Raw genomic sequence first — 17,639 nt, 5'->3', positions numbered from 1 at the left:
GGCCGAGAAGAAGCTTAGGAAGCTGGGGAGTGACGGAAGCTCAAGAGAATGAGTTATGGCTGCCGGGAAGGAGACCCAATGCGAGTGGGGAGTCAATGGGAAGCTGAGAATTCCACGAGCCAAGCATAAGAGTCGGGAAGCCGTGCTCTCTGATACTAGTTGAAAGGTGAGAAGGATCGAAGCTTGCACTCGAGAGCTATGGCGGGAGAGCAAGAGCAAGAAAGAGAGACACAAGAAATGAGAACTCCAACAGTCACAATGTGTGATCGGGCCTTCCTTTATTCAAACTGTCACTAAAAGAAGAAAGGATAAAGTGATGGTGACGGGCGCTCGCCACCTGCAGTGTGCAGTGGTGGTGACTGTTAGTGTAGTAATACACGGGCGGCTAGGCGGAGGCGCCTTTACCCCCAACAAAGGCCCGATTATTACATCAAAAGAAAAGAACCACAGGAGAAAATCTAAGAGAAAATCCAGGTCTCGGGGCAAGAAACTAAACATGAGTATTAGAAAGGAAGAGCCTCAACCTAGCATGCTTAATAAACAAATGTCAAATGTAACCATTGAGCATGCACAAATACCACTAGTGCTCAAGGAGCTTTTGACTTCCCAAGAGGATCATGAGCGCCACAGGCACAATGCTGCTCATAATAAGGCTGATTGCTCAACAAAGCAAATGGCACAATCGTCTAATAGCCACGAGCAAATCTTTCAGCTAGTGCCAAGTCCACCTAAGAGTCCCAGATCGCCTACACCCTCTTTCCCTAAACGGACACATGAAGCACAACAGCAGTCGTCAAGTATAGCTGCTCAATCCCAATCTCTATCTCCATCTAAGCTTCCAGATGTCCAAGAGGTGGGACATGACACCACCCGTAGCTCTCGACCCAAGGATATGCATGTGCAACCTAATGTGACTAGATCAACTAATGCTCGATCTACACAAGTGAATGCTCAAAGGGAAATAAAAGACACAACCACTTCCGATCGGCTTAAGGAATTGACACCGCAATCCACCAATAGTAGCCAGTCCACTGAACTAGCTGCTACTATTTCCAATCAGGGGTCACAGTAGTCATAGTCCTTGGCCGTGACAATGCCCCTTGTGGAACGTGTCCTTAGCTATTCACATGTGGAGGAGGTGTCGCAACCAACATCCTTGAAAACTCTAGCACTTCCAAAGCACCTAAAGCCTAGGCTTGAGGAGCTAAACAGAGGGGAATTAGCTAAAGAGCTAGGCTCTCCAAAAAGAGAGGCAGTTGTACCCTCACAACCTAGCGAGGCTGTTCAGCATGCCGCATCTATGTCCCATGAGGACACACTAGAGAAAGAGAATGCTGAGGCCCAACTAAGCACATCAATGAGATTGACTTAGTTCAAGGTCCCGAGTCTTTAAAGGATACACCTCAATTTCCCAAGAAAAATAGGAGAAAACAATGAAAATAGTTGCAGTTGCAAGTGGTTGTAGACGCCAAGAAGATTGAGACCAAGAGTGCTGAAGAGCTTGGGAATAAAGCATCTAGTCCACACATGAATGAACCCATTGCCATCTCTCCTAATAGAGGTGAAACCTTAGACACATACGTATGTTCTGATAAGTCAAAGCAACCATTACCATCAACGATTGCTTGCAACACTGAATCCACCGATATAATAGAACGTACATTAACCAATCAAGAGTGGATACAACACTATCACAACAGGTTGAAAAAACTATACCAGTCACATCCAAGGAGAATCGTGACACAATAGTAGCAAAGCCTCAAGAGAAACATGAAAAACTCGAAATAAGGAGCAATCCTAGTAGTGACCAATCTTGCTCATCTAGGCATGAGCCCCCAGCTATGCTAAAGCCTAGGAAAACTCCCAAAACCTTGCATGAGATAGCAACTGAGCAACCTCTCATCGAACATAGAAGTGTCATAGAGTGCTTGATCGAGTTGGATACTAAAATCAAATTATTCGCAAGTGCCTACGTCCTTGCGGACATGGGCACATTCCCTAGGGAGCAACTTGAGGAATATTTGTCATATGCACTATCCTAGGAAGAGCAAGACTACCTTAACGAGCACTATGACAAGTGCCTACATGAACGCATGCGACTCATCTCTGACGAGGAAGGCAACAAAGTACGCTTAACTGTGACATTCAATGACGTGCTCTACCAACCAAATCTCTTAGAGATAGAGAACCTAAAGCGACAATCAAAGGGTCAAAGTCAATTTGAAAAACATTGGTTTTAAAATTGTGCTACAATGGTTGAAATTGGAGCCCAAATTATGACAATCTCAGAGGAGCAATTGGCCGAATGGTGGTCTGAAAGAGACCCCCAATCTATGTGGCGCCAACATCCTTTCGAGTACTGGCTGCCGTTTAGGGTATGGACTTAGCCGGAACTAGCCAAGAAAACTGTCTGATTGATAAAATTCTCACTAAGGAGGAGCTACATGTTGCCAGTAGACTTGGACAAGGTACCATGCTACTCGATGTTGCAAAATATATGTTGTTAGTGAGTAGGCTACCACGAGTACTAGATGCGTGTGCCACACTCCAGTACAATCCCGAGTTCTACAATTGGCTTTTATCCTCACGAAGTCACAAAGTGACATGGATTCATGAATGTGTACATAAATAAACAATGTGTTTTGTGATTGTGTATAGATTAATACCAAAAAAAGCAAAGCTAGCACACACACAAGCAATAGTAATCAAGTGCATGTGATAGGCATTGAAGTCAAAACTATGGGATTCAAATAAGTGATTTATTTTTTAGTTGCACCTGTACATTATGATTGAAGCATATGACTTGCATGTACTCTCACAAGTTGTCAAGTGGATACAGGATGACACATGTCTCTGTATGAAAGCGTTCAATTTCCAAGTCACCACAAGACCACCAACCCCACCAAGAGCTCTTACTAAAAAAGTAACATAAATACCAAGAATAAAGAGCCATGATGGAAACCCCACTGTTGGAAGAGAAAATTACCCTTGCAGAAATCACCCAAAGCATAGTCATTGGCTACTCTCTTTTTCTTGGCCAAACTCTATATTTGGCTCACTGCAATTGTTACCTCAATTATACCAATGTCTCACATGTTACAAAGAGGTTTGCCAAATCTCAAGTTTATCTCTCCATCTCAACAATTGTTCCTCTAGCATCGAGGCTAGTTATACAATCATCCTTGTAATATCCATTTTTCATAGCCTTTGGATCTCAACATTTCTTAGTCCAAATGAAAGGCTGATAGCCTCAATGTATTGCATTGGTTGTATTCATTTTATCCAAAAAGAAAAAGAAAAAGAGAGAAAACAAAAGAAAAGAAAAGAAAAAAAAGAAAAAAAGAAAGCACTCACAATCACATCACAGCACCTAAGGGTCCTCAAATTAGGTATGTCCAGTGACCTTGGTTGGTTGGCTCCGTCTCTAGTCCCCTAGCCTTTTACACGTCCCCCATAATTGTTCAGGGCACATCAAGGGAAAGACATACCTAGGGTGCTTGTCTCGCCTATGGTTAGACCTGTCACGCTAAACCATTTGCACAATTCTTTTTTGCACTCCATCTTAGTACCATTGCAATAAAAAGTGGTAAGCAAGGCATGAAAGACCATGTAGGACAATACTCTCGGCTCGACTTATCTCCCAAACTAATCAGACTATGACTTGTGCACAATAAGAAGACTAGCACTCTCCTATGGAGAGACCAAAAATGAGAGGTTTTTCAATTGCAGGTCTTGAAGACTCCAACAAAAGTATCGTCAGCTCTTCATCAATACTCAACTTTGAATTCTTATCATCCTGCAAGCCCACTAAAGAATCATCGTCGCTTGTAGAATCCCTAGAACATCAACACCTATGCCAACCCATGACTGCAATTTTGAATTAAAAACAGCCCTATCACCAACTCCAACAACCCTATCACCAACCAATTAGGCCAACAATGTGCCCCCCACAATCTTCATTTGCACCACCACCAAAACTCCTCCATGGAAAACCATAGATGTCCCTTCCACCCACGTCTTTTGTGCATGCCAAAGCCTAATACCTATGATGGTGAGTGCCATGGGATTGACACTCATGTAGGAGAGGGGTAATGTTAACCCTTAGATGAACAATGTGAAAAATCCAAAAAATCTAAAGCAGAAGACAAGGCCAAGGAAAAAGTGAAATGGAAGATGAAGATGCGCCAATAAAAATATGGAAACACAAGAAGTGCAAAAAAGTCCTAAATCAAGAAGAAAGGCACACAAGAAAAAGTGCAAGTCAATACTTTTGTAAAAGAGCACAAGGCACATCATGATTTATTTTAAGAGCACCTATGCAAATTGTAAATGTAGATGGGTGGTAGGAAGGAAGCTAGGAAGATAGGAGGACAATGGGAAAAAGGGCTAGGCCATGTAAAAAAGGGGATGACCGCCCAAAAGGGATTTAGGGTTTTGTATATAAAGTTGAAAAGTGAATGAGAAGCTCATTCTTGTGTGTGGCCAAAAGTAGCTCTCCTCTTCTTCTTGCTTGCTTGCTTGAGCTTGTGCTTGAGAAAGGGAGTGTGAGAGTGTGAGGGAGTGAGTGTGTGAGGGTGAGGGACCGTGGTGGAGAAGCTCTCCATCTTCTCATCTCTTCTCCTCTACTCTTCTCTTCTCTTCTCTTGCTCACGGCAATGGAGCTTGGAGCTTGGAGCATGGAGCTTGAGGATCAAACTCGCTTGAAGCTTGCACTTGGATTATGGAGCTACCGAAGTGCTCAGGAGAGGAGGCAACTTGATTGGGCATGGAGGTAAGCTCAATACACTCATAGAGATGAATAGCAGGTCGGCTATGTGAGAGGTAGCCATTAGTGCTCAGCTTAGAACACTTAAAACAATAAGCGGTCCGTGGGTCTTGGCGGTTGAGTTTGAGCTTGCTCTACAACATCAAGGCTAGATTTGCTATGGATAGGATCAACAGCAAGCCTGTAGCAGCGCCTCATCATAGCCTCCCACGAGTCATCTGGATCTAGGCTTGAAAGGATGGCGAGGAGCCTGTCGATTTTGGCCCTAAGGCCCTAATGCACCGCTCATGCATTATGGTGACGGCTGGATGTTGCATGCCATAGCAGTTCTCCAATCTGGATTGGAACTGCCTCCCAAGCAACATTCAATTTCACAACATGTGGCCTATCGAAAGATGATTCGAGAAACAAAGAAGACCATAACAATGCACCTCTATGAGTGACAGGGAAACTCTACTTGTCGAAATGCCCAAGAAGAAACCTCTGCTTGTCCAAACGGCCAAGAAGAAACCTCAGCCTATCACAAGAAGAAAGCTTTTGCAAATTTGAGAAAAAAATTATACGTTAGGTACCTAGCTTAGCCATGGCTCTGATATCATGTTGAGAATCATGGACCTAGAACTAGATGAGTGATGATGCCCATGGATGCTCAAAATTTAGCACCCTAACACATCTGAATCAATCATATAATATATCAATATAGCCTTATTATATTTTGTGAAATGATAGATTTCTAAAAGAGGGGCATAAATTTTGAAGGCCCAAAAGCAATGGTGGCTAAGACCAATGTATATTTAAAAATATTATTAATCAATAAACTATTACACGAAGGGGTGCATGTGGGGGAAGATTGGGGTGTGCTTCTTCAATATACCCCTCTCTCTCTCGTATGTACTTCGAGAGCATTTGATGTGTAAAAGAATCTCTCTCTCTCTCTCTCTCTCATGGAAATAGAGAGTGATGAAGAAGGAGAGGACGTTGATTCGTATGAATGTTTCTCTTTAGTTATATTCCACGAGCGAGAGATGAAATCTCAGCATAGACTTTGCTCTTGTTGTGTTCCTGGGAGAGTTGTTATTTCCTTGGTTCATTTCTGGTGCACTGGCTGGGAATACAATCGCTCGTGCAGGAGATATTTAGCGAAAGATATTCATGAAATGGATGGCAAGGTACTATTCAATCTAGAAAAGGGAGGAGGAGATGAGTCGGGGGGGGGGGGGGAGCAGCAACATTAGCCGCAACAGCAAGAAGCCAATATTAATGAGGCCGAGGGCTCGACCGATTTCTTGGAGGTGACGTTGATATTGGCACAAGGCCAACAGGACGTGGGCATGTTCTGGACTAGGAGCGTGAGCGCCTACGTGATGGTGTGGATTGACCTTGACCGCAAGCACAACATCCGGGTAGCCCTCAGCGTGGCTTGCTCGCCTATGTGGGATCACCAAGTGTGCCTACCCCCTCCCAGACACCGACACGTGCCAACCCCTGAACATGTGCATCTAGATGTACAAGCACAGCACCGTCTCAGACACCTTGGTGGGCGGCATCCACATCACGCTCTCTGAGGCCATGCGCAACCTCAGCTGTTGCTACATGTTGGTGTACCCTCTGGTTGCATCCAGGACCTCGTCAATCCGTCATTGCACCTCTCACTACAGCACCACTCGCAGCTCGGCTGCACAACTCCTGGTTTTTCCCCACCCTCGCCATTGTTGATCACGACCCCCTGCCACGCCACCAATGGATCATGGTTGTTCCTATTAGGAAGCGTAGCAACTATCAATTATCACCAATTAATTATCCTTATTGGGAGCCTTTCATTGTCACTATTCATTATTCCTTATAATTTCCAATAATCCTATATATACACAACTAAAAGGGTTTATTGATAGAAAATGTTTCTATGCAAAAGCATTCTCTACACACTATTGACTGAAGCATCCTCACTAGCATGAAGAAGATGGTGTTCGTTTGCTTTTGAAGTGTGCAAGCTCATGGCAAAGCAAGGGATAGCATCCTTGATGTGGTGGTCCCTAGGTGGTCTCCTACGGCTCAAGCTTCGTCATCGACGCTAAAGACATGTTCAATGGTGTTGAGGTTATTTTTCTTTGTGCTTGTGGAGGATGGCTTCGCAATTTGTTTGGGGAGAATGATGATGCCCATGGATGCTCAAAATCTAGCACCCTAACACATCTGAATCAAGCATATAATATATCAATATAGCCTTATTATATTTTGTAAAATGATAGATTTCTAAAAGAGGGGCATAACTTTTGAAGGACCAAAAGCAATGGTGGCTAAGGCCAATGTATATTTAAAAATATTATTAATCAATAAACTATTGCATGAAGGGGTGCATGTGGGGGAAGATTGGGGTGTGCTTCTTCAATATACCCCTCTCTCTCTCGCATGTACTTCAAGAGCATTTGATAGTGTAAAGGAATCTCTCTCTCTCTCTCTCTCTCTCTCCCTCTCCCTCTCTCTCTCTCTCTCTCTCTCTCTCTCTCTCTCTCTCTCTCTCTCTCTCTCTCTCTCTCTCTCTCTCTCTCTCTCTCTCTCTCTCTCTCTCTCTCGCATGGAAATAGAGAGTGATGAAGAAGGAGAGGACATTGATTCAGATGAATGTTTCTCTTTAGTTATATTCCATGAGCGAGAGATGAAATCTCAGCATAGACTTTGCTCTTGTTGTGTTCCTGGGAGAGTTGTTATTTCCTTGGTTCAATGAGCTATGGTGGATGCAAATCAAACACACAATACATTATTAGAATCAGAAATTATAGCTTCAGTGAATTAGGTTCCAAGATAGATTAGCTTGGAACACAATCTTGAGTGACTCAAACTAATCATTCCATCTTCTTGAAATGAGTGTCAAGTACATGCCTTTATAGCTTTTTGGATAGTATCATTTTTCTTCTCTGTGCTTATGGGATTTTGGACATCTCTTCCTAGATCATACATCTTTGTCATATCTCCCATACAAAGCCACTTATGGGCAAGCATCTATATCATGCATCATTTGCTATTCTCAACACTTATACATATCAAAAAGAGGACCTTGCATAGCCTTATATTAAAAACAAAGAAAAATTAGACTTACAAGCTTTCCTAAAGAATTTGTTGATCTCTTCGCATACATCAAGTCTCATCCAAAGTGGAGACCATGAAGATTTTTGTTGATGGCACTTGCTGGGGACTACCAGGCGAGAGAGAGAGAGAGAGAGAGAGAGAGAGAGAGAGAGAGAGAGAGAGAGAGAGAGAGAGAGTATGGTACCTCCAATAGCTCTATTCTGAGCAACATCTTATTACCTTATCATTCGAAGAATAAGAAAAGAGTGTGTACATATATAGTTAGGGTTAGTGATTGAGTAAGATGGTCGATTGACCACATTGGCCTTTATCCCAACAGACAATGGTGCCTAAGATAATCGAATGCAATCCAAACAAACTAATCCTTCCAAAATATTGTTAACACACTACACCTTTGCTTGACTTGTATCCTTCTTCACAATTTCATCCTTCTTCACAATTTCTGGTTAAGATTGCTTCCATATCCTCTAGAGTATTTTCTTTGAATGCTTGATTATGTATTGAATGTCTAAGATTGCAAAGGCCTGATGATCTATATAGAGAATAAAGATGATGTGCTAAGCATTATTTATTACTAAAGAATATACCCTCTTATGAAACATAATTTATTACAAAATAATAATATTTCATCCAAAATGACACTTCGTATAAAATTTTTATCATATGAAAGATTAGTGAAAATATGGTAGCTAAGGTATTATGCACTTTATATGACCATGTTAAATCACGTTGATCCTAGTGGGTTTGGCCGCGAACATTCTGTTGCGAGGTGGACTCGGGAGACCCTAAGCGACAAACCTCGGAACATTCCATGGGAGTGCTAGGCGACGATGCTTAGATTCGTCTCTCGATGGACTGCTAAAACATGCTTGGACTGCCGATAGACTGATACCAACTATAACGTGCCTGCCTATAAGCTGTCCAGGCATGCTTTTAGCAGCCCATCAAGAGACGAACCTAGGCGATGCCACCTGGCACTCTCGTGGAATGTTATGGGGTTTACCACCTAGGGTTTCTCAAGTCCGCCTCACAACGGAACATTCGCAGACAACTGAACCCACTAGGATTGTCGACTTGGGTCCTTAATGGTCAAGATCTCCTAATAGCATTTTAGCGTCAGGTCTTGGGTATCACTGCTTTAAACATATTAAACATTCTCTTACATAATAAGGTTGTATAAATGCAACTTAGGTTACATCTGGTGGCCTTTTCCATCGGCTCTATCTCTAACCCTCTAGAAAGTCATGACTTGCCTATGATTAGACATGTCACCCTAAATAGCTAGCATGTTTCTTCTTTACAACCCATTCACTCCAATATTATCAGGTCACATTTCTAAAAGCAAAGGTGAAGAAGGTACTTTAAGAAGGAAGATGCCACTTAGATCAACTATTAATTGCATTGGTACCTGGTCCATTGAAGATCATGTCCTTTAAGTATTACTTGGATTGGACTCCACAATCCCTCCATCCTACTTCCTAGGTCTCCTCACGATCTTCTTCATGAATTCTTTTCCCTCAACGATGGAAATTTTTCCTATCCCTCAACACAAGTACCCTTACTTCATTGATGGTCCTCACCAACAAGAAGAATCCCAATAAATTTTTCGTCTAAGTACGTACTAGCCTATATAAGCAAGTGTACTCACATATTATTTACACCATAAACCATACTTAGAATTGAGTCCTCAAGTGTGAGTCAACCACAAGCTTGCTTGGAATTGGACTCATCTCGCAATTTAACAAAGTATGTCATGTGCACAAGAATAGAAGACTAGCACTTCCCTTAACAAGTGAATGCACATAAGGTTTTACGCACATGTACAAAAGTCATTGGAGACAAGGGTGGAACAACATTCCAAGCTTGCTTTGATCCATCTTCCAATTCAACAAATATGTCTTTTTGCACAATAGTAGATGACTAGCACTTCCCTTAAGAAGTGAATGTACATAAGGCTTTACTTACATGTCCAAACTCCATGGAGAACCATAAACCGTCACCTCTAGTTTTACAACAAATATTTCACCTTCTACATCTCACAATCCATTCTCTCTAATCCTTTAGGTTCCACCACCAAGGAAGGACCGCCAATCAACAAGCGCATGACCGTCCATGACACAACCCATAGTAAAACATTGTCACCAATCATGGCATTGACTACCATCTATCATAATACTCAAATGAATTGTTCACCTTCACCATCAATGTCAATTCTTACTCCTTCAAGAGACCACATCACTACCATCCCAATTCAATGTTTATGGTGCATGCTACCTTCAACAATGAGTGCCAAGAAACTAGAACTCATCTAGGAGGGGGTCTAAATGTTTAACATTGAGAGGCAATGACAGATACAAAGTGCTAGAAATTATTTTTGGAGAGTTTGTTTTTCAAACTATTGTATTAATTTAGGCACTACTTGTCAACAAGGTAAAGTTATGATTTAATCCCTTTTATTAGTTATAGATGAGTGTGTCTACAATAGATACGAGTGTGGGTAATTGAGGGTCATCTCAATTCATTTTTGGCTAAACCGTGTCTACAAAGGTCAGAATGCATACAAAAATTCATTTTTGGCTAAACCGTGCCTACAAAGGTCAGAATGCATACAAAAGGGAAAAGGACTAGTCATAACCAACTAAAATAACATGTGGCCAACTAGTCATAACCAATTAAAATAACGTGACCAACCAAAATAACCCTTATAATTCAATCCTTCGAAGACTTAAAACTATGGCTATTGATTTGCCGCCACCAATCTTATCAAAGACACTTGTAAATTTGTTCAACAATAAAATGCAAATGTTTTGCAAGTCTCTCTAAGATTTGGGGAGGAGGTATAAAATCACACAATATTAAGGCAACCTCATTTCCCAATGCATAGATGTTAGGAAACTCAAGTTTTTTGGGGGGGGGGGGGGCGAGGGGGATTCCTCAATGGCTTTGAGCTAGATGAAAGTGGACAATGCCGAAGTTCATTAACAAACTTGATGCAAAATAAAAATTGAAGATACATTAACAACTTGATGCAAAATAAAATTTGAAGATTTCTTAAAAGTAGATGACATTAAAGCTCATTAACAAACTCAATACAAAATAAAAATTGAAGATCATTAAAAAAACTTTCTTTTTTTGGACCTATGTAGATACTAGAGAAATAATGCAACGTGATTGCGAAGCATACATTCCACCCAAGTATGTAGGGGATGGTATATCAAGATGGGAGGGTTACCAAATAGATGGAGTGTAAAATGGATCCTATGCAACCCTTTTCAACCCCAAAATGATTGGAGTCTTCTATTATGAAAATAAAGTGTTAAAAGTAATTATATGTCAATGCTAGGAAAAGCTAAATGATTGAAGTACACTTTTTCACTCAATTCATCTGCCATGGGAATCTAGCTTACCAAAAGTATCCTTGCCAACTTGGAACAAGAAGGAAACATACCAAAAGTATCCTTGCCAACTTGGAACAACAAGGAAACATACCAAACATTGGATGGTCTTCAAACTACGGTGTACTTAAGAAATAGTGTCAAATTCTCCCATTTTGTAACTCAGTAGATTGCACAAGGTTAGTTGTATAGGGCTCACATGCAAGCTTAAAGGATGCATTGCTAAGGTGACATTAATTCTAACCCAAACCGTCTCACCAAAAGAAATTATTAACAAATTCTTAAGTCTCACAATCTCATATAGTTTGGGCCAATAATAGAGCCCAACTAACTTGGTTCACTTGAAATGTGAGAAAACTCCTATGGCCACACTATATAGGCATCCTCCTCATCTCCAAAGTCAACTACTACATAAACAATCAATATTGACACTTAGTTGACTTAATCCTGAAAGAATCTTACACAAAAATAACGTTGACTGAATCCTTAAAGAATCTTACACAAAATTAATGTCAGTCAACCCTTAAAGAATCTTACACAAAATTAATGTTAACACTCGGACCTCTTCTTGAATAGATGGTCAAGTATATTTGGAAACTTTGGAAATCCTACAATCCCTATCAAGGTATCAAGTCTCTTATTCCTTACTCTTCACAACATTGCTTGGTCCAATGGAAAGGCTCTACCCTACAAATGGAAGAGGATGGCACCCATGTTGGCTCAAAATATAAGAATTGATGGAATGTCTATTCTCTAATTTCCCTCTTAATCCTTGCTTGAAGTCTCTTTAGATGCTTCTTGTTATAAATTCGGAAATGGAAGATAATGCTTCTAGGACTTATTGCAACTTTTTTTAATAACAACACTTCTAAAATTTGCACATCGAAGGGTTGTGTTTGATTGTGGAACATAGAGAATACTTATTGATATATATCTAAAAAAATGTACTAATAATCAAATTTTAATATTTTACTATTGGATAAAAAATTACAAAGAAAGGTGGATGCCCATCATGATTAACTAAAGAATCATCCTAGACTTGTGAGAGTTTCAAGGTTGTATGCACATGAAGGATTTGAGATGGGAATAAAGCTAAACTAAAGGAAACCTTTGAAAAAGAAAACCTAAACTTGGCCATTGCAAGGGGATAGATTGATTGATGACTATCAAAGAACGCTCAATTGAATTACAATTGTCCTTACACACTCCATTTACATGTCCTGAACCAATAGCTTGCACTATTTTTGTTTTTCCTTCTTTCCCTTTGTCTCCCCCCCCCCCCCCCTCCGTGCACTATTTCTTGTTTTTCCTTCTTCCCCTTCCCTTTTCTCGCCTCCATGTGGTTACTTTGTACAAGGATTACATTGAATACAACATCAACACACTTGAAGCCTTTCTTTGTTAAAAGAGAGGGTATCTAAGTACAATAACATTGAGCTGCATTCCAAGGTTATCAATACCTACATATATATTGAGTGCTATTGTTTGTCTTAGATGAAGCTGCATTTTAGCAATCTTATTCAGACTTTGCTTGAAAGTTATAGCCTGATACCCCTTTACACAACTCATTTACCTCATTCATAGCCTGAAAAATCTTCAAAGAAAATGCAAAGTATTTGTTCATGGATAGAAGAATGGTGTTGCTTCCCAAAGGTTTCTGCAAGCCCTTGGTTCTATGCTTATGTTACTAAGCCACAAAACTGTGCCCTTCTTTGTTTCCATCATCACATTCTCCTACCAAGATACACAAATTTTGCATCTCTCTTTCAAAGGAGTGCTTTGTGAACCTACAATTAGAAGGGATAAGAGCCTGGCACCCTCAAAAGCCCACCCAACGAAAAACCCGAGACTTCAAAGAAGATCCAACTTATTAGTAATTTGGAACACAGCATAGAAGTAGTAGCCCATACCTCAGAAGCACTTGGATGTAAGATAAACAGCATAGAAGTAACCCATACCTCAGCAGCACTTACATGGTAAATAAACAGGATCCAAGTGATGGAGGAACCCATGGGGGCATCCAACCCATGGAAAAACTTGTTGAGATGTTAGGGTCATTCTGCCATTTCACTCTGTTGGTGGGCCTTAAACATTCTGAAAATCTTTCCTTCATGGTAGCAAGCCAACTTACAAGGCTTCTCCAGCTAAACTCTTACCTTTGATGGCTCTGTTATTATCATGCGTGCCAAAATCTTATATACATCCCTCACCCTCCATGAAAGAACCGCACTGAGCATCATGCCTACAGCACAAACCCCCACCATGATCCAGCAAGTCAGGTAGAAGCACACTTGACCTGTACATTCTGAGCTTTGCTGCTTTGCTGCTTCTGTGTCATAAATGGTGCCCGCGACAAACCCTGCGAGAACTGTCGAGCTTAAAGGAGCAGACAATGTCAACAGACCAAAAATGGGTCCAAAGCTCTTAAGCCCGAAAAGCTCTGATGATATGGCTGGATTGATGGAGGAAAAGGAACCATAAGACAAGCCCAGGCAAATTGAAGCCAGATATAACGAACCTGGCCAGGCCATTGCGAACAGGAACTGTGCCAACATCATGATACCTTCAACTACAATCAAGGACACTGGCCGGGGAATAAAATTCCTAATGCAGGAAACAGATGGTGAGAGGGTCTCTCTTTCTCTCCCTCTCCCTCTCCCTCTGCGTGTGTGTGCATGTGCACACGTGCATGTATGTATGCATGAATGCATACACAGATGCGTGAAGTGCAGTAATTCTGTATTTGAAACATAACATGGAGGAAATGGTAATATAATACCAAATATGAGATCAATACTTCACATCTAACAAAACAAAAGGGCTCAATGGCAGGTAAGTAACTAAGCTGATGCTCACGGTAAAATGCACCTGGATGTAGAGGTTTTCAAACAAAGGTAAAACTCTGATGCAGTAATAACTTTCTGCTAAAAAACAACATATCAAAGGTTGATATCAAGAAAGATCAACATCAATCACCTGATCCTGCGTGAACAAGGATGCATATAGGGAAGACAACATGCTAGGTGGGGCTTTCCTTGTGCAGCTGTGTGAGCCTGTCTGTATGTTCAAGGCAGTGGAAATGATCCCAAAAAAAAAAAACAGTTTACCTCACCAAAAGCTCTGATGTGTAACCTCCTATCAAATGGCCAATGTAGCTCGAGATGCTGAAGATTGACACGAATGTATATGTGTTCTGATAGTCCTGAGCCTGTGCCATCTGTGCCAGATTATCGAGAGCTGTAGAACCTGATCCTAAACCACAATACAGAGCAGAAAACAGTAGCCAGAACTCCACAGTTTTCAGAGACTGGGTTAAAGTTAATTCTCTTCCGACTTGAGATATGTCCTGATCTTTCTTCCAAGGTGGCACTATAACGACTGGTTCTTCTGCAGCTAAAATGGCAGATTCTGGCTTGCCGTCCTCAATTTCACCAGTCCTGCATGACCCTTCGGCACCGACTGTTGACTCATCATTGGAGCCTTGTAACAGAGCCTCATTCAACCCAACATCAGCGCTGATATCAGACTCCCTGACTTCATTCTTGTTGAGTGCCGAAACAGAAAGAAGCGCAACTAAGAATGGGGACAAAATAAGTGCAAAGAGGCCTGAACACAACAAAATAGCCCTGTAATCACCTGCTGGTAAGTCACCTTGCAAGAAGAGGACAATCACCATGTATCCTGCAATTAGGAAGCAGACACTATACAGAACAGTGTACATGCAGCTTTCAAATCTCTTATCTTCGGTGTGCGCTTTCCCCACAGGCCTCACAATTGAACTCATGACAAAGGCCACTAGAGCAGGACCCAATGCGACTATAAGCAGTGCTGCTGACCGATTTGGAGAGAAAAATGTCTTGTATGTTTGTGAGAAGATTGCCCCTGAAAGACCCTTGAATGCCTTAAGCACACCCAAGAGAGACCCTCTGCTGTCTGGAAAGCTGGGTAAGCAAGAAAGCACTGCAGCCATGTCCAAATACTTTTGGGCATTGGCACCGATGAAAATAAGAAGAAAGACCTGTGTATTGTAGTGCTGAATCACTATATGTAAGAAGAAAAAGAATTGGTAGCACCTACCGCAAAAAACATATCCATGCCTAATGGATAACCATGATTAGCTTCACAGGGTAAAAGAACATACACAAAAACAAACATAAGAGTCCAGACATGTGACAGATTGTACATAGAACATAGACAGTATCATATGTGAACTACCACATATATGACAGAATGTGCAACAATATGCATGGCTCAAGGAGTCTGATGTTAAACACAATCGTGTAACGCTGTATATTACTTCGATGTCACACAGCTGTTTATTCTTAATTAATGACATAGCAAATCTGGGTCTCCCTTCTTCTCACACATTAAACTGAATTGCTAGACCAAAGGCGGTTTGCCAAAGATGTCAATTAAATACTCACAACCCAGAAAGGAGGATGCCTGATGATGTTCACCACTATGAACCATAAGATGCCATAGCCTAGCAGAAATTGCGACCCTCCAAGGAGCAGCAATCCCCTGGTAGAGAGCACCTGGCTGAGGCATCCTGCAATGATTTCCGCCGCATTCCCGAAATCCTTCGCCACTCCCAGGCGGCTGATCTGCTTCTGGTTGTAACCCAGTGAGGATTTGATTGCAGGAGAGAAAGTGGCATACATGACATTGAGGCCAGTGCATGCCTCAACCCATGATGAGGCCACCAGCACTAGCCATCTGTTGTGCCAGAAGGTGGAGAACCAGGAAGCTGCCATTTGTATGCAAATGTGTGTACTCTTGTGAAGTAAGCTTATGAAGGGAATGACACCAAGGCTTGTGGAGGTAGGCGAGAATCAACAAAGAATGAAGGAAAGGACCCAGAACAAAGAGAAACTCAGTGGAATTATTAGTCGGCGCCTGAGGTCGATATGGTTGGATCCATATAGATGAACTGGAAGCTTAGTTTTGGGAGAATGGATTATGCTGAACCTGTATGTATGCTCAAGGAATCTGTTCTTGAAAATGGTGACAAAGGGGGGAGAGGTAACAAGAGAAAGACTTTGAGCTGTGTCTCTGTTATTGCCTCTCGATACAGAATGGCTCTCTCTTTCTCTCTCTCTGCAACAAGAGAGCATTGATTCCGTGATTTTAAAAAATGGGCTCCCTTACGATACAATCCAGCAGCAACTTTGTCCCTGATTATCGTTATTACTATTCTAATTTTGCGCCCATTTCTGCTTTCTGTGTGCCTCTTTTGCTGCTTGCCCTTTTAAGAAACTCCCCAGAAAGAGAGCCATCGCCGGGAATAAAGACAGAATTCTTAATTCCAATACTAACCATCCATAGATGTATGTATCCCATACTAAACATCCACAGAATTCTTAAATTCCAGTAGTAACCATCCCTGCGGACATATGTCATGCAGAGATAAGTGGGAAAACAGATTCCTTTCTAGACCAGAGATGATTCATGGATACAAACTGAAACAATTGCAGATTCTTTTTCGGTACTGAGATACACCCCTAATCATAAGCACTACTTAATATAAGCATCCATGCCTATCATGAGGGCATAACTTGCTGCTTCATTCATATGAGAGAAGAAATACTCTTATCAAGGACTTTGGGAGGGGGGGGGGGGGGGGGGGGGGGGGCGGGGGGGTAACTATCCTGAACTGTTCCCTGACCCGTGTTGCCATGTGAAATGAACAATCCCCTTCAAGAGTATCAGTACTTTTTCTCACTTACTTCACAAGGATGTATTTGTCCATATGAGAGGAGATGCACTCTTGCTAAATCATATCACAAGGATGTATTTGTCCATATGAGAGGAGATGCACTCTTGCTAAATCATATCAAAGAAAATGAAAATGAATAACCCTTTCAAGAGTATCAAGTACTCCTTTTGACAATGACCTATCATCATATATTTGTTTATGACATCCAAGGAAAATGTAATGTCAATCAATTAGAAAGAAGCAATACAAACACAAGCTCCAAAAAATGTCATGCCAATACGAGAAATGCTTTGTTGGTGTATGACCAAATAAGCATTTGGATATTTCTTCTCCATATTTTTCTCTTTTCTTGATGTCTTAGTCAAATATTTGCTCTCAATATTTTTCTCTTTTCTTGATGTCTTCTTCACCTTATAATAGCTTTTCTCATGAAGCTAGGAATCTCTCGTGTTTGAAGTGTGTGTGCAACACATTCCTCTGCCTCAACAACTAAATACATGCGACTAATTTCACATTTAAGAACATTAACAAATGCATGCATGCATACTAACACACCCATGCTTATTATTGTGTTAATGCAACCCGAACAAGAAAAGTCACCGGCCATATTTAACATAATAGGTAGAGCGTTTCACAATGAGCATAATATGGAGCAACTTCCACTTTAAAAATACAT

The 17,639-nt window shown here is 41.3% G+C and overlaps 1 protein-coding gene across 2 annotated transcripts; it reads right to left on the bottom strand.

Moving 5' to 3' along the window:
• Positions 1–12,546: 12,546 nt before the first annotated feature.
• Positions 12,547–16,852, bottom strand: LOC148021869 (protein NUCLEAR FUSION DEFECTIVE 4-like). Of its 2 annotated transcripts, XM_087697391.1 has the most exons (4): positions 15,672–16,852; positions 14,355–15,265; positions 13,766–13,851; positions 12,547–13,606 (listed from the first exon to the last, which is right to left on the bottom strand). In XM_087697391.1, exons 1-4 carry the CDS (start codon positions 15,999–16,001, stop codon positions 13,392–13,394), a joined length of 1,542 nt encoding a protein of 513 aa, XP_087553517.1. In that variant the 5' UTR covers positions 16,002–16,852; the 3' UTR covers positions 12,547–13,391. The 2 variants fall into 2 exon arrangements, with proteins under 2 accessions (XP_087553517.1, XP_087553516.1); XM_087697390.1 differs by having other exon boundaries at positions 12,548–13,851; positions 15,672–16,850.
• Positions 16,853–17,639: the final 787 nt, after the last annotated feature.

Source organism: Lygodium microphyllum, chromosome 17 (assembly GCF_053477565.2).
Source record: "Lygodium microphyllum isolate KBCC chromosome 17, Lygodium_microphyllum_v1.1.10, whole genome shotgun sequence".
Classification (NCBI taxonomy): Eukaryota; Viridiplantae; Streptophyta; class Polypodiopsida; order Schizaeales; family Lygodiaceae; genus Lygodium; species Lygodium microphyllum.
This window is presented reverse-complemented; position numbering and strand designations above follow the sequence as displayed.

What these genes read in the sequence shown, in the direction of transcription:
- LOC148021869 (XM_087697390.1), bottom strand. Translation starts at nt 16,001, where the DNA reads ATGGCAGCTTCCTGGTTCTCCACCTTCTGGCACAACAGATGGCTAGTG. An exon ending in GGCATCCTCCTTTCTGGGTT is followed by an intron (nt 15,266 to 15,671) that starts GTGAGTATTTAA and finishes TACAATACACAG; the next exon opens with GTCTTTCTTCTTATTTTCAT. An exon ending in ACATCAGAGCTTTTGGTGAG is followed by an intron (nt 13,852 to 14,354) that starts GTAAACTGTTTT and finishes TTCCTGCATTAG; the next exon opens with GAATTTTATTCCCCGGCCAG.